Source organism: Ranitomeya imitator, chromosome 10 (genome assembly GCF_032444005.1).
Source record: "Ranitomeya imitator isolate aRanImi1 chromosome 10, aRanImi1.pri, whole genome shotgun sequence".
Classification (NCBI taxonomy): Eukaryota; Metazoa; Chordata; class Amphibia; order Anura; family Dendrobatidae; genus Ranitomeya; species Ranitomeya imitator.
Window position 1 is genome coordinate 133,944,026 of NC_091291.1, and position 22,323 is coordinate 133,966,348.

Sequence of the window (22,323 nt, forward strand, 5' to 3'; positions counted from 1 at the left end):
TGGACCCATAGAAGTGAATGGAAGAGTAGTCACGCATGCGCACTACCACTACATAGACCCATAGAAGTGAATGGAGCGATGATCACACACACTACCACTACGTAGACCTATAGGAGTGAATGCAGCGATGATTACACATACACACTACCACTGCATAGACCCGTAGAAGTGACTGGAGCAGTGATGATCACGCATACGCATTACATAGACCCATAGAAGTGAATGGAAGAGTAGTCACGTATGCGCACTACCACTACATATACATAGAACTATAGAAGTGAATGGAAGAGTAGTCACACATGCGCACTACCACTACATGGACCCATAGAAGTGAATGGAAGAGTAGTCACGCATGCGCACAACCACTACATATACATAGACCTATAGAAGTGAATGGAAGAGTAGTCACACATGCGCACTACCACTACATGGACCCATAGAAGTGAATGGAAGAGTAGTCACGCATGCGCACTACCACTACATAGACCCATAGAAGTGAATGGAGCGATAATCACACACACTACCACTATGTAGACCTATAGGAGTGAATGGAGCGATGATTACGCATACACACTACCACTACATAGACCCGTAGAAGTGAATGGAAGAGTAGTCACGCATGCGCACTACCACTACATATACATAGAACTATAGAAGTGAATGGAAGAGTAGTCACACATGCGCACTACCACTACATGGACCCATAGAAGTGAATGGAAGAGTAGTCACGCATGCGCACTACCACTACATAGACCCATAGAAGTGAATGGAGCGATAATCACACACACTACCACTACGTAGACCTATAGGAGTGAATGGAGCGATGATTACGCATACACACTACCACTACATAGACCTATAGAAGTGAATGGAAGAGTAGTCACACATGCGCACTACCACTACATAGACCCATAGAAGTGAATGGAAGAGTAGTCACGCATGCGCACTACCACTACATGGACCCATAGAAGTGAATGGAGCGATGATCACACACACTACCACTACGTAAACCTATAGGAGTGAATGGAGCGATGATTACACATACACACTACCACTACATAGACCCGTAGAAGTGAATGGAAGAGTAGTCACGCATGCGCACTACCACTACATATACATAGAACTATAGAAGTGAATGGAAGAGTAGTCACACATGCGCACTACCACTACATGGACCCATAGAAGTGAATGGAAGAGTAGTCACGCATGCGCACTACCACTACATAGACCCATAGAAGTGAATGGAGCGATAATCACACACACTACCACTACGTAGACCTATAGGAGTGAATGGAGCGATGATTACGCATGCACACTACCACTACATAGACCTATAGAAGTGAATGGAAGAGTAGTCACACATGCGCACTACCACTACATAGACCCATAGAAGTGAATGGAAGAGTAGTCACGCATGCGCACTACCACTACATGGACCCATAGAAGTGAATGGAGCGATGATCACACACACTACCACTACGTAAACCTATAGGAGTGAATGGAGCGATGATTACACATACACACTACCACTACATAGACCCGTAGAAGTGAATGGAAGAGTAGTCACGCATGCGCACTACCACTACATATACATAGAACTATAGAAGTGAATGGAAGAGTAGTCACGCATGCGCACTACCACTACATATACATAGAACTATAGAAGTGAATGGAAGAGTAGTCACACATGCGCACTACCACTACATGGACCCATAGAAGTGAATGGAGCGATGATCACACATTCGCACTACTGTTGTATACACACAGGGGACTTTTGGACCTCGTTATCGTTTTCAGTGGCAATCCCGAAGGTCAGATCCCTTGCGGTGATTTTTTTCTTCCCTTATCCTGTGGATGAGATACACATGAGAAATGTTCTCCTGCTTGAAGACGCTCACTGCATCCACATTTCGCAGGTTCACATCCTTTCCTGTGTGGAAGAAGCTCATTATTTAGAATATGAACTTCAAGCCTTCATAAAACAGCAGCTGAAGAGCCTAAAGGAAGAACTGGAGGAATGTTCTCGGCCCGAGAGGCAGGTAAATCTGTGCTCAGAGCGGGCACACGGTGGTGGACGGTCCCTAGTACAAGGCACATTCTCCAGGACCTTCTCCTGGACGTCCGTCCATTCACAGACTACAGGCCGCTATCTGTAGAGGTCTGTGGTGTGCTAATAAACATGGAATATCATACTCTGTGTCATACTGTCCTGCATGTGTCTGTGTCGGCCCATCGTCATAATGTGAACTGCAGCCTGTTGGCCAAGAGCCACCGATGTGTCAGGGACCTTCACAAGGGGGCGAGGAATGGGGTGTTAAGAAAGTGGGGAATCGGGTAGAGAGGGTGCAATATCTTTAAGGTTCATGGTTGTTGGTAAACATTTATATCGGATGCATCTATGATTTATCCTTCCCACAATCTGTGAAAGTACGATACTAAGAAATGACCGCGTAGGGCGAAATCTTCTATTGTACATTCATTTTTTGCGTTTTATTTTGAAGTCCGTCGTAGAGGAAAAAAAATGTCTGAAAAGTTTACAGGAAAAGCAAGCAGAGGTAGAAGAAGCCCACAGAAAGCAGATCTCCGAAGAGAATCTTAAGCTCCAGGACCAGCTGGAACGTGGAGAACTCAATGGATCGATGAAACAGGTATTGTGGCCTTTGCCTCTTTGGCTGTTACGACCTGCTGTAAACATGATGAGTGGGCAGCCAGACAGCTGCTTCCTCGTGAGCAATGGCCTCCTGGTAATTAACATGACACAGATGTAAGATTGATTCACCTCCCCTTTGTCCGTATATGTCACAGAAGCTCATTAGAGAACACGATGAAACAATCACGTTTCTAGAAAAAACTCTTCAGCGAGACCTGGAAAAGCTGAATGTAAAATTAGAAGAAGAGCTGAGGATTAAGGAGAGACTTGAAAATGTTGGCCGGCGCCATCAAAACTCGGAGACAGATGCAACAACAGCAGGGAAGATGAACCTATCAAACAATGACCAGAAGATCTTGTCCTTAATGACCGACCGTAAGTATTTATTATTATACTTAGTTAAAACTTAAAACACAAGATGTGTCTACCAAGTGTTGTTCTGTGGTCTCAACTCTCCAAATAACGTTACGCAACCTACTGATGTGTCTGCTAGTAAATATTTATATTTCCCGTAATATAGCATAATCAATGCAAACATTTGCTTATGCGGTGGCCGTGGACACCAACATGATCGCGGCTTTAGTAAATAATTGTATTTAAAACCCAGTACCACCATGCTTCACTGTAGGCATCACGAAGCCACCACCATGCTTCTCTGCAGGCATCAACAACAAACCACCATGATTCACAGTAGGCATCGACAAGCTGCCATCATGCTTCACTATATAATCCCACAGTGTGACCCAGCGTTAACAAAACCGTCAGGGAAACACACTAATAACCATTGAAAGCAGTGTGTTCATTTAAAAATTGCAATATTTTAAAATCCAGCCAAAATGTATGTGGGCATTTACGCCAATATAATAACAGGGGGTGATAATCATGCCTTCCCTCACGCAAAAGGCACCTTGTTGATACTTGTTACTTTGCTCATATGTGTGTTTTTTTAATAGTGTATAATAAAATATTGTAATTTTTAAACAAATACACTGCTTTCAATGGTAATTGGTGTGTTTCCCTGACTGTTTTGTTAACGCTGGGTCACACTGTTGGATTATATATGCGTTTAAAATAACCATAATTCCTTTTTGGACATCTTTGTTTGATAACATCATGCTTCACTGTAGGCATCCATGAGCCACCACCATGATTCACTGTAGGCATCACCAAGTTACCATCATGCTTCACTGTAGGCGTCACCAAATTACCATCATGCTTCACTGTAGGCATCACCAAGTTACCATCATGCTTCACTGTAAACATCACCGAGCCACCACCATGGTTCACTGTAGGCATCAACAAGCCACCACCATGTGGTCTTCCAAGTTTTATATCATTCCTACATTTCCTCGATTCTGAGAAAGTGTTTTCCAAAATTATTATATCATGGGAAATGCAAATATTTACTAATACAGACACGTCAGTGGGGTATGCAGCGTTATTTGAATTTCCGCCCTGCTAGCCTCCTCCTCCTGTCGGAATCTCCGGTGCCTCTTCTGGTTAGCATCGGCTCGGCATGATGGCATTCATGTGTCACACTGTCACCATGACATTGCACCAAACTACTGGTCAGGAGAGGCAGTGAGGATTTCGTTAGGTTGAAGGAGATTCGCAGCCCTCTGGTCTGGTGGCTAAGGACTACCGGCGTCTCTGCTGAACCAGGGTCCTGCATATCATTGTGCTCAACTCTTAATGAATTTTCTCATGATGTTCCTTTCATGTTTTAGATATAAATATATTCCATCAAACAGAACAAATTGCAGCGGCGAGGACAACACTTCTTGGCCCCTACTTGTTCTCATCCGTGCTTCCTCCAGGTACAGTAGCGTTACATTGCATCCCTATACATGGAAAGATCTGAAATAATTTTATATTGTAAGAATCTCATTCTTTTTTATTAAACCTTTACAGCCTTTTTGCAATTTTACCTAATGATCAGCTTTAATTAGAAGGTGAAATGCTGTTGATGGATCTTATTATGCTCTATTTTATCTGAACTACGGTTCTCGTCTGTAACCTTTATCTCTCTTTTCCATCAACTCCTAAACTGATTCAAAGCAGGTGTGTAACAATCGTGGATGTAGGGGCTGCAATCGTACCCTGGTGTCCTGGAGCCTAGGAGGGTTCAAAAGGTTAATTTGGCCTATATGTGAAGACTGTGATTGTTAGGGGCCCTGTTGGAGATTTTTCATTGGGACCTAAAATCATTTGCATCAAAGTTCAACTTTCATGTAGTCATAAATTTGATTAGAATATGGTTCAGGGGAAGAGAGACAAGAGTTACAGACCTGAAAAACAGATCACTGACGGATGCGCTGGTAACTCATTCCACAGTTTGCTTGCTATGTACAGTGATACATAGAGGATATAGAAGACAAAGGGCCCAATTCATTAGCACTGGTCTTCTATACGGCCGTCTTAATTAAGAGGCACTTTGGAGTAGACTGCACCAAATTCATGAAAAGGACCACACCGCTTAATAAAGTCTGTGCATCTTCCTCCCTGGCGTTCGTCTCCATACGCCTTTCTAGAAAAGTTGCTCCATTCAGGAATTGCAGTAACATTTCTGGAATAAGAAACTCGGGCATTTTTGCTAAATTCGATGGTCGGGCATAGCCACGCTCTACCGGTCCATGTACTGCTCTGATGACTGGATGGAAGCAAGTATACAGCTGCAGGTTGGATATAAGTTCATTTTCTCTCTGTACCCGCTGCTCCAGTGAGGCATCCGGGCAGGATTTTAATGCAATTTCCCTGCAGATTAACCCTTTACTTGTAATGAGCATTTCTGGACATGAGAGTTTGCATTTTACAGAGAATTTTTCACAATGAAAAATGAGCTATAACTGCTCTCTCTGAACTCATTTGCCCTCCCCAGTAAGAGGGGTTCGCAGGGCTCCAATACGGCCCGTGCTGTAATGTGTCCCCCCGGAGTACAAATATTATAGCAGAATTTGTAGATTTGTAGCACACTGCTGGCGGCTGTAATGACTGTGTGATGCAGAGGAGCAGTTGTATCTGCTGCTGAATATATTACTAACTAGCTATTGAACCCGTTCTACGCCCGGGTGGCTAGCATCTATATTGGTATATGGTCTCCATCCTGGTATGTGCTGCTCCATCCTGCGTCCCCATCCTGACATGTGCTGCTCCATCCTGCGTCCCCATCCTGACATGTGCTGCACCCATCCTGCGTCCCCATCCTGACATGTGCTGCACCCATCCTGCGTCCCCATCCTGTCATGTGCTGCACCCATCCTGCGTCCCCATCCTGTCATGAGCTGCTCCCATCCTGCACCCCCATTCTGTCATGTGCTGCACCCATCCTGCGCCCCCATCCTGCCATGTGTTGCACCCATCTTGCGCCCCCATTCTGTCATGTGTTGCACCCATCCTGCGCCCCCATTCTGTCATGTGCTGCTTCCATCCTGCGCCCCCATTGTGACATGTGCTGCTCCCATCCTGCGCCCCCATTCTGACATGTTCTGCACCCATCCTGCGCCTCCATTCTGACATGTTCTGCACCCATCTTGCGCCCCCATTCTGTCATGTGTTGCACCCATCCTGCGCCCCCATTCTGTCATGTTCTGCTGCCATCCTGCGCCTCCATTGTGACATGTGCTGCACCCATCCTGCGCCTCCATTCTGACATGTTCTGCACCCATCCTGCGCCTCCATTCTATCATGTGCTGCTCCCATCCTGTGCCCCCGTTCTTTCATGTGCTGCTGCCATCCTGCGCCCCCGTTCTGTCATGTGCTGCTCCCATCCTGCGCCCGTTTTGTCATGTGCTGCTGCCATCGTGCGCCCGTTCTGTCATGTGCTGTTCCCATCCTGCGCCCCCGTTCTGTCATGTGCTGCTGCCATCCTGCGCCCCCGTTCTGTCATGTGCTGCTCCCATCCTGCGCCCGTTTTGTCATGTGCTGCTGCCATCGTGCGCCCGTTCTGTCATGTGCTGTTCCCATCCTGCCCCCCCGTTCTGTCATGTGCTGTTCCCATCCTGCCCCCCCGTTCTGTCATGTGCTGCTCCCATCCTGCGCCCCCGTTCTTTCATGTGCTGCTCCCATCCTGCGCCCCTGTTCTGTCATGTGCTGCTCCCATCCTGCGCCCATTCTCTCATGTGCTGCTCCCATCCTGCGCCCGTTATGTCATGTGCTGCTGCCATCCTGCGCCCATTCTCTCATGTGCTGCTGCCATCCTGCGCCCGTTCTGTCATGTGCTGCTCTCATCCTGCGCCCCGTTCTGTCATGTGCTGCTGCCATCCTGCGCCCGTTCTGTCATGTGCTGCTCCCATCCTGCGCCCCCGTTCTGTCATGTGCTGCTCCCATCCTGCGCCACCATTGTATTATATGCCCCCCATAAGATGCTCCATTATATATGCCCCGTATGCTGCTGCCATATATATATATATAAAAAAAAAAAAACATACTCACCTATCGTCGCTGGGCGCCGAGTGCTGGGGGCCTGAGCAGGCGGGGACACCGGCGCGCTGTGGGGGTCAGGTGCCGGAGTCACCGCTAGCTCAGGCCCCCAGCACTTGCTATACTCACCTGTCTGTCCCGTTCCAGCGCTGCACGTCATCGCGCCCTCTGAACTGAGAACGTCACAGCAGAGGACCCGGGAGACAGAGCCGCATGCAGCGCTGGAACGGGGGACAGGTGAATATACTTACCCTCCTGGCGGTCCCTGACTCTCCGGTGGAGATCGCGGTGTGCGTTCAATGTTTACGCATACCGCGATCTCCTGGGAGCGTCACTCTGTGGGGGCCAGACTGCGCCGGCGCTTGTGCTTGCGCAGTCTATAAAGGCTTCGGACATAGTGACGCTCCCAGCGTTATATTATAGATAATTGGTGTAATTGGGGTGTAGGAGCAGCGCAGTTACCCAGACGATTATCACATATTCGCTTTGCAGATGGGAATGACTGTAAAATTGTGGAGTCGTCACCGCTGCTTACTCTGCTGAAGGAGGTGGACGGTCAGCTACGAGCCAGCGCCCAGAGCGCCAAACTGCTGCAGAGCAACAAGAACCTGGGTATTTATACTGGTCATTTCCGGTACGGAGCCACTCTTCCACCAACACCAAGAACACCACCTCTCGGTGCCCAAACCCCTATGACATCATTTTTATCATCCTCCCTGTTACTCTGCCAACCATCCTATCATCTCCCCAAGACCCAAAGCAACCCTCATGATAATGACTGCAATAAAATAAAGTTCTACATTTAAGTATGGGTGAGTAAGGCTCCATCACTAGTTTAAGATAGTGGGGGTCTACCAGTCTTTTTCTATCCATTTTTTGCCCTAGCACCCTTCTGTGAGCCATTGAGACCTACCCCTACCCAATGCCAATTTGGCCCCTATGCCACCTGACTTTCTCCTCTCTACACACTCCAAACCTTATTGATTCTCTTCTTGCCACCAGTCTATCCTCCTAATTGTATAACATATTCCTCCGGGAGCCCCACAGATCTCCAAAACAGGGACCATGTTTTGGAATACCAGAAATGAAAATTTGTCTGCTCATGTGCAGCTCTCTATAGAGGTCTGTAAGAATTGATAACATTACGGCACAAGTGTGGAGACGGCAAATATCAGACCCGTATCCTGTGCGTATGACATAAATCCCTGACACCAGGGCTTACATTTAGCAAACGTGATCCCAAAACTAGTATGGACCAAACCTAAGCTAACACTAGGAAACTGCATACCTCCCACTCGGTCCTCGGCTCCTCATCATCCTCCTCATCAATGACCCTCATAGAGTTGTTAATGGCAGATGCAGCCAGATAGAACACACTTGTCTATATTGGATAATTCTGAACTTTTCATCTCAACCAGGTAGTGGATCAATGCATCTGTACTTTTTGCTTCTGTGACATGTTTTTTTTCTTCTGTAGGCTTAAAAAATACATTCCGAGACGTTCAAGATCTACAGTCCAACTGTGAAGGTGACCTATCCGTAATAGATCCGAAAGAGCTTTCTGCAAGAGAACTGGTCACATATGAGTATGGAACTGACATCTTGGAGTCTCTAAAGTTACATATTAAAGTAGGTTCTGACCTTTTCTATATGGTTAGTGATAAAGTACCTTTATCCGCTCCTGATATCAGTGAAACCAAGGGAATCCGGCGCATGCACAGAGACGTGAGGTGTACTGTCCCCTGCTCCATCTGTGAACTGTGCATGTGCTGAACACCGCTGAGTCATTTCCATCCATACAATGCATTATTACAGCGCATGCGCAGAGATGAGAGGTGTACTGTCCCTTGCTCCATCTGTGAACTGTGCATGTGCTGAACATCGCTGAGTCATTTCCATCCATACACTGCATTATTACAGCACATGCACAGAAACGAGAGGTGTACTGTCACCTGCTCCATCTGTGAACTGTGCATGTGCTGGACACCACGGAGTCATTTCCATCCATACACTGCATTATTACAGCGCATGCGCAGAGACGTGAGGTGCACTGTCCCCTGCTTCATCTGTGAACTATGCATGTGCTGGACACCGCTGAGTCATTTCCATCCATACACTGCATTATTACAGCGCATGCACAGAGACATGAGGATTACTGTCCCCTGCTTCATCTGTGAACTGTGCATGTTCTGGACACCACGGAGCCATTTCCATCCATACACTGCATTATTACAGCGCATGCACAGAGATGAGAGGCGTACTGTCCCCTGCTTCATCTGTGAACTGTGCATGTGCTGGAAACCACGGAGCCATTTCCATCCATACACTCCATTATTACAGCGCATGCTCAGAGACGTGAGTTGTACTGTCCCCTGCTTCATCTGTGAACTGTGCATGTGCTGGTTACTGCTGAGTCATTTCCATCCATACACTGTATTATTACAGCGCATGTGCAGATCCGTGAGGTGTACTGTCCCCTGCTTCATCTGTGAACTGTGCATGTGCTGAACACCGCTGAGTCATTTACATCCATACACTGCATTATTACAGCGCATGCGCAGAGACATGAGGTGTACTGTCCCCTGCTTCATCTGTGAACTGTGCATGTGCTGAACACCGCTGAGTCATTTCCATCCATACACTCCATTATTACAGTGCATGCGCAGAGACGTGAGGTGTACTGTCCCCTGCTTCATCTGTGAACTGTGCATGTGCTGGACACCACGGAGCCATTTCCATCCATACACTGCATTACTACAGCGCATGCGCAGAGACGAGAGGCGTACTGTCACCTGCTTCATCTGTGAACTGTGCATGTGCTGGGCACTGCTGAGCAATTTACATCCATACACTGCATTATTACATCGCATGTGCAGAGATGAGAGGCGTACTGTCCCCTGCTTCATCTGTGAACTGTGCATGTGCTGGACACAACGGAGCCATTTCCATCCATACACTGCATTATTACAGCGCATGCGCAGAGATGAGGGGTGTACTGTCCGCTGCTCCATCTGTGAACTGTGCATGTGTTGGGCACCGCTGTGTCATTTCCATCCATACACTGAATTATTACAGCGCATGCACAGAGATGTGAGGAGTACTGTCCCCTGCTCCATCTGTGAACTGTGCACGTACTGGACACCACGGATTCATTTCCATCCATACACTGCATTATTTCAGCGCATGCGCAGAGACGTGAGGTGTACTGTCCCCTGCTTCATCTGTGAACTGTGCATGTGCTGGACACCACGGAGCCATTTCGATCCATACACTGCATTACTACAGCGCATGCGCAGAGACGAGAGGCGTACTGTCACCTGCTTCATCTGTGAACTGTGCATGAGCTGGGCACCGCTGAGCCATTTACATCCATACACTGCATTATTACATCGCATGCGCAGAGACGAGAGGCGTACTGTCCCCTGCTTCATCTGTGAACTGTGCATGTGCTGGACCCCACGGAGCCATTTCCATCCATACACTGCATTATTACAGCGCATGCGCAGAGACGAGAGGCGTACTGTCCCCTGCTTCATCTGTGAACTGTGCATGTGCTGGACACCACTAAGCCATTTCCATCCATACACTGCATTATTACAGTGCATGCACAGAGACGAGGGGTGTACTGTCCGCTGCTCCATCTGTGAACTGTGCATGTGTTGGGCACCGCTGTGTCATTTCCATCCATACACTGAATTATTACAGCGCATGCACAGAGATGTGAGGAATACTGTCCCCTGCTCCATCTGTGAACTGTGCACGTGCTGGACACCCCGGATTAATTTCCATCCATACACTGCATTATTTCAGCGCATGCGCAGAGACGTGAGGTGCACTGTCCCCTGCTTCATCTGTGAACTATGCATGTGCTGGACACCGCTGAGTCATTTCCATACATACAGTGCATTATTACAGCGCATGCACAGACACGTGAAGAGTACTGTCCCCTGCTCCTTCTGTGAACTGTGTATGTGCTGGACACAACGGAGCCATTTCCATCCATACACTGCATTATTACAGCGCATGCGCAGAGACGAGAGGCGTACTGTCCCCTGCTTCATCTGTGAACTCTGCATGTGCTGGACACCACGGAGCCATTTCCATCCATACACTCCATTATTACAGCGCATGCGCAGAGATGAGAGGCATACTGTCCCCTGCTTCATCTGTGAACTGTGCATGTGCTGGACACCACTAAGCCATTTCCATCCATACACTGCATTATTACAGCACATGCCCAGAGACGTGAGGTGTACTGTCCCCTGCTTCATCTGTGAACTGTGCATGTGCTGGGCATCGCTGAGCCATTTACATCCATACACTGCATTATTACAGCGCATGCACAGAGATGAGAGGCATACTGTCCCCTGCGTCATCTGTGAACTGTGCATGTGCTGGGTACTGCTGAGTCATTTCCGTCCATACACTGTATTATTACTGCGCATGCGCAGGGACGTGAGGTGTACTGTCCCCTGCTTCATCTGTGAACTGTGCATGTGCTGAACACCGCTGAGTCATTTCCATCCATACACTGCATTATTACAGCGCATGCGCAGAGACGAGAGGCGTACTGTCCTCTGCTCCATCTGTGAACTGAGCATGTGCTGGGCACCGCTGAGCCATTTACATCCATACACTGCATTATTACAGCGCATGCACAGAGATGAGAGGCATACTGTCCCCTGCGTCATCTGTGAACTGTGCATGTGCTGGGTACTTCTGAGTCATTTCCGTCCATACACTGTATTATTACTGCGCATGCGCAGGGACGTGAGGTGTACTGTCCCCTGCTTCATCTGTGAACTGTGCATGTGCTGAACACCGCCGAGCCATTTCCATCCATACACTGCATTATTACAGTGCATGCGCAGAGACGTGAGGTGTACTGTTCCCTGCTTCATCTGTGAACTGTGCATGTGCTGGGCACCGCCGAGCCATTTCCATCCATACACTGCATTATTACAGCGCATGCGCAGAGACATGAGGTGCACTGTTCCCTGCTTCATCTGTGAACTGTGCATGTGCTGGACACCGCTGAGTAATTTCCATCCATACACTGCATTATTACAGCGCATGCGCAGTGCAAACATCAAGCCGGGCCACAACATCTCACCTCTCTGCACATGCACCAAATGTCACTGGATTGTTCTTTTCTCTAAAGGTGTCCATAGCCCTTACATGCATTATTGTACCTAGCTAAAGCGGAATATCATGTATATATTTGCATTTATTGAAGTTAGATAGCAAGATAAAAGTGCAGATTGCTAAAAGGGATGAAATGGCAAAACAGAAGCCTTCTTAGAACAGACGTCATTGTTGTACTTTCTTCTGACACATACTCATACCCCATCATGTAAACACATTATGGGAAATCTTCCCTTCTTCGTGCTGTTTTCATCCCTTTCCTGTTCCTTATTTTGTTTTTTTCAGACTGGGAATCTCCACTTGCACGTCACATCTTATATACCACGCAATAATTACAATGGCAATGCCTTTTCCCATTCTTTCTTTTACCAGGTAAGCAAATTTGAAATGTTTGGTGTTATTAATAGCTCATTAGATCTGTGATATGCATTTACTTCCAGAAACATCCCAAGCAAGTATTTGCCGATAAATTTAATTAAAGCAGATTGCAAGATTTTACATTACAAACTGCATACATTTTTAAATAAATCTCTTAGACCTGATGAGGCTAGTGTGCTTACTTTGAAATTCCATGTCACAATGATTGTATGATCATATATGCAGGTTAAAACTAGCCGTATTGGCTGCTACCCAGTGTCCCTCCTCTCTGCAAAATATCCACTCACCTAGCCTAAATGGCAGCTTCTCACTTCTACTGCTGAATCTCTGACAGCTTAACCTGTTTGACAGCTCCTCAGAGTCCATCACTTCTGCTGAATCTCCACCCAACTAGCCCAATTCGCTGCTCCTCAGTATCCTTCCTTTTTGCTGAATCTCATCTCATTTAGGCCAATTGGCTGCTCCTCAGGGTCCCTCCTCTCTGCTGAATCTCCTCTAACCTAGCCTGATTGGCTGCTCCTCAGGGTCCCTCCTCTCTGCTGAATCTCCTCTAACCTAGCCTGATTGGCTGCTCCTCAGGGTCCCTCCTCTCTGCTGAATCTCCTCTAACCTAGCCTGATTGGCTGCTCCTCAGGGTCCCTCCTCTCTGCTGAATCTCCTCTAACCTAGCCTGATTGGCTGCTCCTCAGTGTCCCTCCTCTCTGCTGAATCTCCTCTAACCTAGCCTGATTGGCTGCTCCTCAGTGTCCCTCCTCTCTGCTGAATCTCCTCTAACCTAGCCTGATTGGCTGCTCCTCAGTGTCCCTCCTCTCTGCTAAATCTCCTCCCATCTAGCCCGATTGACTGCTCCTCAGTGGCCCTCCTCTCTAATAAATCTCCTCCCATCTAGCCTGATTGACAGCTCCTCACTACTGCTACTGAATTGCCGACTGCTTAGCCTGATTGACTGCTCCTCAGTGCCCCTCTTCCCTACTGGAATCTCACTCTGCTCCGTACATACTGCAGTGGTCAGCCAGGCATGGTGATACTGACAGCTGCACTAGAGGTAACTCAGATCCTTGCCATTGCAGTGGCATGTCAGACATGGAGTACAGCCAGCTGCCACTACTGAAAGCACGGGCACCTATAATTTATTTCTATATTGATGATAAATGTATAATCAGTGAATGTCTAACCATTGAGACCCCACAATTATGGGGGTCCTGCATCCTGTGTGTGAAATAGTGTCCTGTGTGTGGCCACCACTTCCATAAACTACTCTATTCACACAGGGAACACGGAAGCCAATTCCTGTGATTGTTGGGGTCATACTCTCACCCGTTACATATCTGTTCTTCGGTCTAGATATTATTAACATAGAAGTAATATTACAATAAATTATATATACACTGCTCAAAAAAATAAAGGGAACACTTAAGAAACAGAATATAACTCCAAGTAAATCAAACTTCTGTGAAATCAAACTGTCCACTTAGGAAGCAACACTGTTTGACAATCAATGTCACATGCTGTTGTGCAAATGGAATAAACAACAGATGGAAATTATTGGCAATTATCAAGACACACTCAATAAAGGAGCGGTTCTGCAGGTGGGGACCACAGACCACATCTCAGTACCAATGCTTTCTGGCTGATGTTTTGGTCACTTTTGAATGTTGGTTGTGCTTTCACACTCATGGTAGCATGAGACGGACTCTACAACCCACACAAGTGGCTCAGGTAGTGCAGCTCATCCAGGATGGCACATCAATGGGAGCTGTGGCAAGAAGGTTTGCTGTGTCTGTCAGCGTAGTGTCTAGAGGCTGGAGGTGCTACCAGGAGACAGGCCAGTACACCAGGAGACGTGGAGGGGGCCGTAGGAGGGCAACAACCCTGCAGCAGGAACGCTACCTCAGCCTTTTTGCAAGGAGGAACAGGAGGAGCACTGCCAGAGCCCAGCAAAATGACCTCCAGCAGGCCACAAATGTGCATGTGTCTGCACAAATGGTTAGAATCACTCCATGAGGATGGTCTGAGTGCCCGACGTCCACAGATGGGGGTTGTGCTCACAGCCCAACACCGTGCAGGGCACTTGGCATTTGCCACAGAACACCAGGATTGGCAAATTCGCCACTGGTGCCCTGTGCTCTTCACACTGAGCACATGTGACAGACCTTCAGCATGACCGCTTTGGCAGTGAGTCAGTGATGGTGTGGGGTGGCATTTCTTTGGAGGGCCGCACAGCCTTCCATGTGCTCGCAAGAGGTAGCCTGACTGCCATTAGGTACCGAGATGCGATCCTCAGACACCTTGTGAGACCATATGCTGGTGCGGTTGGCCCTGGGTTCCTCCTAATGCAGGACAAAGCCAGACCTCATGTGGCTGGAGTGTGTCAGCAGTTCCTGCAAGATGAAGGCATTGAAGCTATGGACTGGCCCGCCCGTTCCCCAGACCTGAATCCGATTGAACACATCTGGGACATCATGTCTCGCTCTGTCCACCAACGTCACATTGCACCACAGACTGTCCAGAAGTTGGCGGATGCTTTAGTCCAGGTCTGGGAGGAGATCCCTTATCAGGAGCATGCCCAGGCGTTGTACAGTAGGGAGGTCATACAGGCACGTGGAGGCCACACACAATACTGAGCATCTTTTCCTTGTCATGAGGCATTTCCACTGAAGTTGAATAAGCCTGTAATTTGATTTTCCACTTTGATTTTGAGTATCATTCCAAATCCAGACCTCCATGGGATATTCATTTTGATTTACATTGATAATTGTTATGTTTTATTGTTCTGAACACATTCCACTATGCAATGAATAAAAATTTGCAACTGGAATATTTCATTCAGAGATATCTAGGATGTGGTATTTTAGTGTTCCCTTTATTTGTTGAGCAGTGTATTTATGGACATATTCAATTTGTTTTTTTGCAGAGTCCTGAGAACATACTCTTCGTATCCCGGGAATATCTCCAGTCTGTTGGAAGTCTTATTTTGCTGGTTGTTCACTGCTTTGCTCACTTTGCTGTCGGTGACTTCAATGATGATTCCAACCCGTTGTTCCTCAGGATGTTTTATCAGGTATAAGAAAGTGGAAAAAATATAGAAGTGCAAAAATTGTGGTTGCACGGAGACCTTGCAGTCCAAAGGAAGGGGATAAAGGTCCTTCCACTCCATATATAAAGGCCTGGGGCCCGGATTCACCTTTAGCAACGGGGCATGTCAGTTTCAGGTTATCCTTTTGGGTGTAAAGTGTGCTGCATGAAATCTAGAAATTATATGTTAAATTATAAGGCATTAATTAAAGAGGGGAATATCTCTATAGCGAGTGCTGATCCGTGATATAACAAGTCAACGAGTGCTGACGTAAAAGGACTTTTTCAATGAAAAATGGAAGAGGATGAACGATAGTTAATAGAATTGGGGGGAAAAAAAAGATGTCATGAGCTGACAAACTCATGTTTAGAGCGGCCATTGATCAGGAACGACACACATTTCATTCCTTCCTTCTTCCAGGCTTTAAAGGTCTGCTTATATGAAGGCTTCCTCCCCAGACTCCAGCTCCAGTCCTCACAGTCACAGTGTAATAATGTAAAATGTGTGGATGGAGGTGACCGACCACCATCAAAGATGATTAGTAAAGAAATGACGGACCAGCTATCAACTTTAATATCACCGAGATTTGACGTCTTGATGGATTATCGGAAGGTATGGGGCAACTTTTGAAAATATGAATTGTGAATAGCTCTTTACAGTGTGTGAGGATAGGGGGTTAGGGATGCAGGAGAGCTTACTCATTACTAGGACCCCAAAAGATTCTGAGAAAGAGGCTCTGGAACCCAGGAACTGGCCCGTCTACAATCGTGTGGAGATGCGTATGCTCAACGTCCTCTCCATATATTGTCTATGGGTCAGTTGGAGAAAGATGAGTAGAGCTCTCCACTCTTTCTGGCAGTCCCATAGACAATGAATGGAGTGGAGGCTGAATATTTGCATCTCAGATCCATTTAAGACAGCTGCGGATCACTGCAGGACCCAGCAATTGGGCCCCACAGCGATCAATAAGTTATCCACTGACCTATGCACTAAGCCTGATGCCTCCAACAAGTAGCAATAGTCTTGGAGTTATAGGTTTCACAACAGCTGTAGAGCCATAGTTCATGGGTTACCACTGTCACGGATGTGTCAGAGGCTGCAGACCATCGCTCTTAGCAGTTTGCTTTGCAGACTTCTTCCTGGTCCTTCTGACTCTATGACCCAGTGGCAACCTCTCCAGGCTCTAGTTGATACACCTGGACTGGGGTGTTTATAACTCCCAGCTTGTTGCTGGGAGTTGCCGGTGATATTTCCATTTCCCTATTGTGGCTTGGACCTATAGAAGTCGGCTATCTTCCTCCTTGGTGTTTGGAGGACGTCAGTGTTTCTCTCTGAGTCTACTCAAGCTAAGTGTTCCACTTGTTTGTGTATCCCATCTGTCTTTAGTGGTAGTGGGATTGACTAGCTTACACCCCGTCCTTTCCTATGCAGGGCCTATTGCCGGGGTTGGGTATCCTGCTTGGCGATAGGTGCAGAACCTACATAGGGACACTTAGGGCAGACATGGTGACATTAGATCTGCCCTGGGGGTCTCACTCCCCCCTTCCCTAGTGTTGGGTTCCCTTCCCCCTTATCCCTTCGTATTGCACTTAGTCTTTCCTACACTGTGCGTGACTACATCCTGCTTGAAACTGAAAAACACCTTTAAATAGAACATGATGTGTCATCTTCATGCTGTGAAGATTGAGATATAATAGTATATATATTTTATAAAGAGTCAGTATAATTTGCAATTTGTTATTTTAAATCCCTGCTCTTTTTATGGTTAGGAGTCCAGCGGGCGGGGCCAATTAGTGATTGACAGTCTGTCCTGTATAAGTGCGTATGGAGATAGTTATTAATTAGAGATGAGTGAACGTGCTCAGATGAAGTGTTAAACAGCCACAACACATGCAGGGATGGTCTGTTTGTTAGGCAATCCCTGCATGTGTTGCGGCTGTCGAACAGCCACGAGGACTGGAGCCGCGGGGAGTCAAACATATCATTCGAGCAGGCTGAAGACGCTCGGTTAGCACCCGAGTATGATCGCTCATCACTATTATTAATCTATAATTATGTCTTAGTCCTATATTTACTGTATATATTGTTAAATGATGGCCACGCACTTTTTGCCAAAGGTAAAATCCACATAGAGATAGAGAGAGAGAGAATGACGCTGCAAAAATTACCGCATGGTTGAAAAAAGCAAGCAGACAGACGCTTTCCTTTAGATTTGCCGCAATGTGTGCCTCCCCACTCTCCATATATATGGATTCTAACAAATACTTCCATTTTTTTTTATTGCTTTTTTTCCATTTCTCATATTATATTTATTTCATAGATCGTTTCAATTAACATTTTTTTCTTTTTTTTTTATCGCAGCCTCTGAAAACTTTTGAAGAAATCATTTCTGGGAATGACGTTGAGGCAATTCTCAAAACCAAGTTGGCTCCTTGGAAACTGCAATTCTTTGCAAGCTGTGAACCCCAAATCTGGTGATATATATTGTGTGGTTTCCTTATTGTACAGAAGGCAAAACACTTGAAAAATTCTCATTTCTATCTCTAAAAAAATTAATCACAATTTTGCTGTATCTAAGCAAAGGCTTAAAATTCCTCAATGCCAGTTTGCCTGCATCAAAAAGTTGCAAAATAGTGCAAACTTTTTTTTTTTTTACGTTTTGTGTAATTTTCCTAAACAAGCAACTAAGCAAAAATGAGACATTGATGAAACATTTCCTAAAATGCATTAAAAAAAAACTATCATAAAATGTAACTGAATTGAAAAACTGATGTAGATTTCTATTTTTTTTGGGACAGACCACAGAGTTTCCAAATAAATTTGTCCCACGTTACTCTAGAGAGCTTACGATACTAGAGTATAGTATAAGACGTAAAATTTAATACATTTTCCCCTAAGGGTATGTGCACACGCTAAGTATTTGGTGCAGAAATTTCTGCACCATTTCTGCATCTCTTGGAAGGAAAAACGCAGCAGCAAAACCGTGCTTTTTTTTTTTTGCTGCATTTTGTACTTTTGGTGCTGATTTGGTGCAACCTGAGCACTGGAGCTCAAAAGGTAAGGGGGCCCATTTTGACCTCCAAAGCAGGTGGAATTGTACATTATGAAATACGTCAAAGGGCCCATATATTGTTCTTTCACAGAGGTCCTTCTCTGTCTTTGTCGGCAGCGTTTGAACCCAACTGCCTGCTCATTGAAAGTCCATGAGCTCATGCACCATTTTCTGGGGATCATCTGAGCTCGTCTGCCCCTACCTTTAAGGACCCCCATACATATTAGACGATTTTGGGATCGTCCTGCAGTCTAATGTGTATGGGGCCCTCCCGAATCTGTTGGTCCCAACAGATGATGTTGGGGGAAGAGGATGATCAGCACGTTGGAATTGCAACAGACGCTCCTTCTATGTTGCCTGGAGATAATCCACCCCCAGAGGAGCCTTGCAGCAGGTCTCAAGGAGAAGACAAGAGAACTCTGCTGAATCAAGCGTTCCAGTGTATGGGGAAAGCCGGAAGAGGACATAGCGGTCTGCCCCCAAAAAATTATTCGCCTGACAGCCATCTAATGTGTATGGGGTCCTGTAGTGATCAAGACCCAGACCCTACCGATCAAAACAATGTGCCATAAGTTATTAAAAAGTCTTCTTCCACTCTTCCCCATTGTTTTACAGGCCATTGTCCTCTATTTTCTCAGTTTTACATATAATATCTAGAAATCGTCTTTCATTTCTTGCACTTTTTCATTTTTAGTTGAATTCAATGTTTTTGCGTCTTGCAGCGCTCCTGAGAAAGGAGAAGATAAGGAATGGAGCACGGCAGAACATCTACAGGACGAACTCGATGAACTCGACGCTGAACTGGCACTAATATTAAAGAAAGAGGTTGATCTGAGGAGGAATGTGATGGACGTAGATGGGCCGAGTTACCAGTTACAAATGGTGTTAGCTGAAAAGGACTGCTTGATAAATAGGATAGTGAAGATGGAAGAGAAGGCTCGGATCTTGAGCAGCATGGTGTGATATGCCTGCAGTATGTACTTACTTTATATAGAGTAACTTATTCTTGAGTTCTTAGTTCCTATTGAAGTAAATAGGAGCTGAGCTGCAGTACCCGGCCTCTACACAGTGTACTGTGCGGTTCCATTCATTATTTACGTGGCTGATCGGTGGAGGTGCCGCATGTTGGACCTCCACGATCTGATATTAATGACCTATTGTAAAGACAGGAAGGCTCTGGATAACCCCTTTAAGATTTACTTGCATTTTCCAGTCAATTCATTTTAACAGGAGAAGCTCTTAGTAGACTTCATTCTGTATATTGTACAAGTCCACACTCGTCCTTCATCAGTAAATTGTGTCTTTTGTCTTCGGTAAGGATACTTCTCCCCGGGGTATTTATCTTGCTCTTGTAGTTAGAAGTTTTGTAACATCTTTTCGAGAAGACTTTACCACCTGTCCACAGATCGGCACAGACAAGATACGTGCGCCATCTATGAAGTCTTTGTGTTCTGCACCTGGAGGCGTTTTTTGGGTTCTCCACCGTGTGCATTGAAGGTTTTTCTTGCAGAACTTCCAGCTTTGTTCCTATGACGTTGCCCGGCATGAGCAGCGCACAGAACTAGTTTTGTCGGAGGATGCTGTTACGCTCTTGGCCTCGGGACTTTTATGTGACCTGAGAGAAGGAGACCCATGTAGAACGGCCAGGAATAAGATCTGCTGCTGATGTTACTGTAACGCCTGCAAGGAAAACAGAATTATATGCATTTAATTAATTACAGTGTTCCCCTGCCAGTTGGAAGACACATTTGGATTGGGTAGATACTTGTCACTCCGGTGTCATTGGCATCTCTTGGTAAACTGAAATGACTTCTTACAAAGGACAAAATAAATGACAATTACAAGTGTTTGGATTTAATTGTTGTCTTGTCATGAGTGTGTCACGTGCTCCTGGGAGATCTGGGGTTAGGCGATCATTATGGAGCGCCCCCAGACGCAGGGCCGTGGGGTACTCGGTCCGGGGTTGTCACGGTGGCTAGACCCAGTGCGTGACCCTGCTAAGGGGCGTCCAATGAAAGGTGATGGTGCGTGGCGCAAGACGCGAGGAATAACGAGGACGCAGGGTTGCGGTCTCTTTACCTTTTTACTGAAGGCTTCGGGGTCCGCAATCCAGAGCACTGCTAACAGGGCTGGCTGAGACCGGCCGGTCCGAAGGCACATCCAGAGCTCCCTTTGCAGGTGGAAATCGTTCCCTACCACTAGCGCCTGTGTGTTGTAGTGCTACCCTGCTGAGCACCACGGGATAGTCCTCACAACTGTCGTATCTGTTCTTTCTCTCTCCGTCCCCCAGATAATATGGCTAGGACGCACCCGTATGACAGGTAGGCCTGGAGTTATTCTGGGACCCTAGAGACGCCCCTCTCCCACGATTGCCTCCTATGTCCGTTTAGGTGATTTAGGTCAGACAGCCAACCAATAATTAACTGTCCTGCCGCTGTTTGAAGTAATGTCTGTTACTTCCTCGGTGCTCCGGCCACGCGCCTCAGTAGGATGTTGCCGATCTCGGGGCACGACTCCTACTGGCTCTATCTCCTTCGTACTATGATCCCGCTTCTCACTTCTCCACAATGTACTTCGCTTCGTGTCCTTCCTTGAGATGCCGCCGCAAGGTAGTGCAGGCGCGGCTCCGTAACAATCTGTCCTTTCTGCTAGGTACCTGCCAGGATCCCACTTCTGACAGGTCCTCTCCCGAACTCTCCCGGGCTGCTTTCTCCCTAACTTCCTGTCCAACCCTCAGTTTTACCAGAGTGTGAGGAGTGGCCTAATACATAGTGCCTTTTGCTCCCCCTGGTGGCCAGAGTGTGAAGCGTAATGTGTGACTGTGATACCTGGTCAGGTGAACTCCTTTAGTGCAATCAGACATAACATCACTCCCCTTAGTGGCAGAGCGACATTACTGCAACGACCAGGACTCTGGGGCGCTGCACTTACGTATTGGGAATTTCAGGCCTTCCATTAGCCTATGTGTTTTGTTCCTCATATTAAATGGACTTGGCGCTGAAGAGGTTAACGACTTTGTATGCTGGTTAGAGACATGCAGCTCCATCTCACAGCTGCTCCTGACCTGCTCATTTTCTCGCTCTGTAAAACCTGACCAGACCTTCTCATCCCTGCCTGTGAATGTTTTACTTCCTGGCTTGCTGGAGTTCGTAGTTGCTAGTGGAGATTATTTGCTGTTTTTGGATGTATGCGTTCTCCATTATCCTATAACCATTTGGTTGGTACATTTCCATCCTTCCCTTTGTTCTTCTCTACCCTTGGTGAGTGTTTTTGTATGTAAGTTGCTTTTTGTTATCCCTGCTTGTTTTATGTGTTTATACACTGATATCTGTCCCAGGCGTCCTGGGGAGGGAACATCTTAGGGCATATTAGGAGCATAGTAAGGTTGGAGACTCAGGCCTCTCTACCATCAAGAGTACCTCCGGGACAGGAATAGTTAGGGTCCCAGTTCCATGGACAGTTTGAGGCCCCCTTCCTTAATGAAGACCATCACAGTATAACACGTTGTTTACTGAGCTATCAGAAAATATTCTTTTGTTTAAATGCTTTTTAACATTCATTAATATTTTTAACATATTTCACTATCCATGGAAAAACCTTCTG

General features: G+C 46.5%; 1 protein-coding gene across 1 annotated transcript in view; it reads left to right on the forward strand.

Moving 5' to 3' along the window:
- LOC138652257 (uncharacterized) overlaps positions 1–20,578 on the forward strand; it is an 83,615-nt gene extending 63,037 nt beyond the window's left edge. Inside the window, exons 31-41 of the mRNA XM_069743024.1 lie at positions 1,917–2,039; positions 2,502–2,648; positions 2,806–3,025; positions 4,378–4,467; positions 7,562–7,681; positions 8,547–8,698; positions 12,500–12,586; positions 15,507–15,653; positions 16,089–16,280; positions 18,030–18,142; positions 19,443–20,578. Coding sequence (XP_069599125.1) covers positions 1,917–2,039; positions 2,502–2,648; positions 2,806–3,025; positions 4,378–4,467; positions 7,562–7,681; positions 8,547–8,698; positions 12,500–12,586; positions 15,507–15,653; positions 16,089–16,280; positions 18,030–18,142; positions 19,443–19,683 — 1,632 coding nt within the window. The 3' untranslated portion in view covers positions 19,684–20,578. The remainder of the gene's footprint in view (positions 1–1,916; positions 2,040–2,501; positions 2,649–2,805; positions 3,026–4,377; positions 4,468–7,561; positions 7,682–8,546; positions 8,699–12,499; positions 12,587–15,506; positions 15,654–16,088; positions 16,281–18,029; positions 18,143–19,442) is intronic.
- Positions 20,579–22,323: the final 1,745 nt, after the last annotated feature.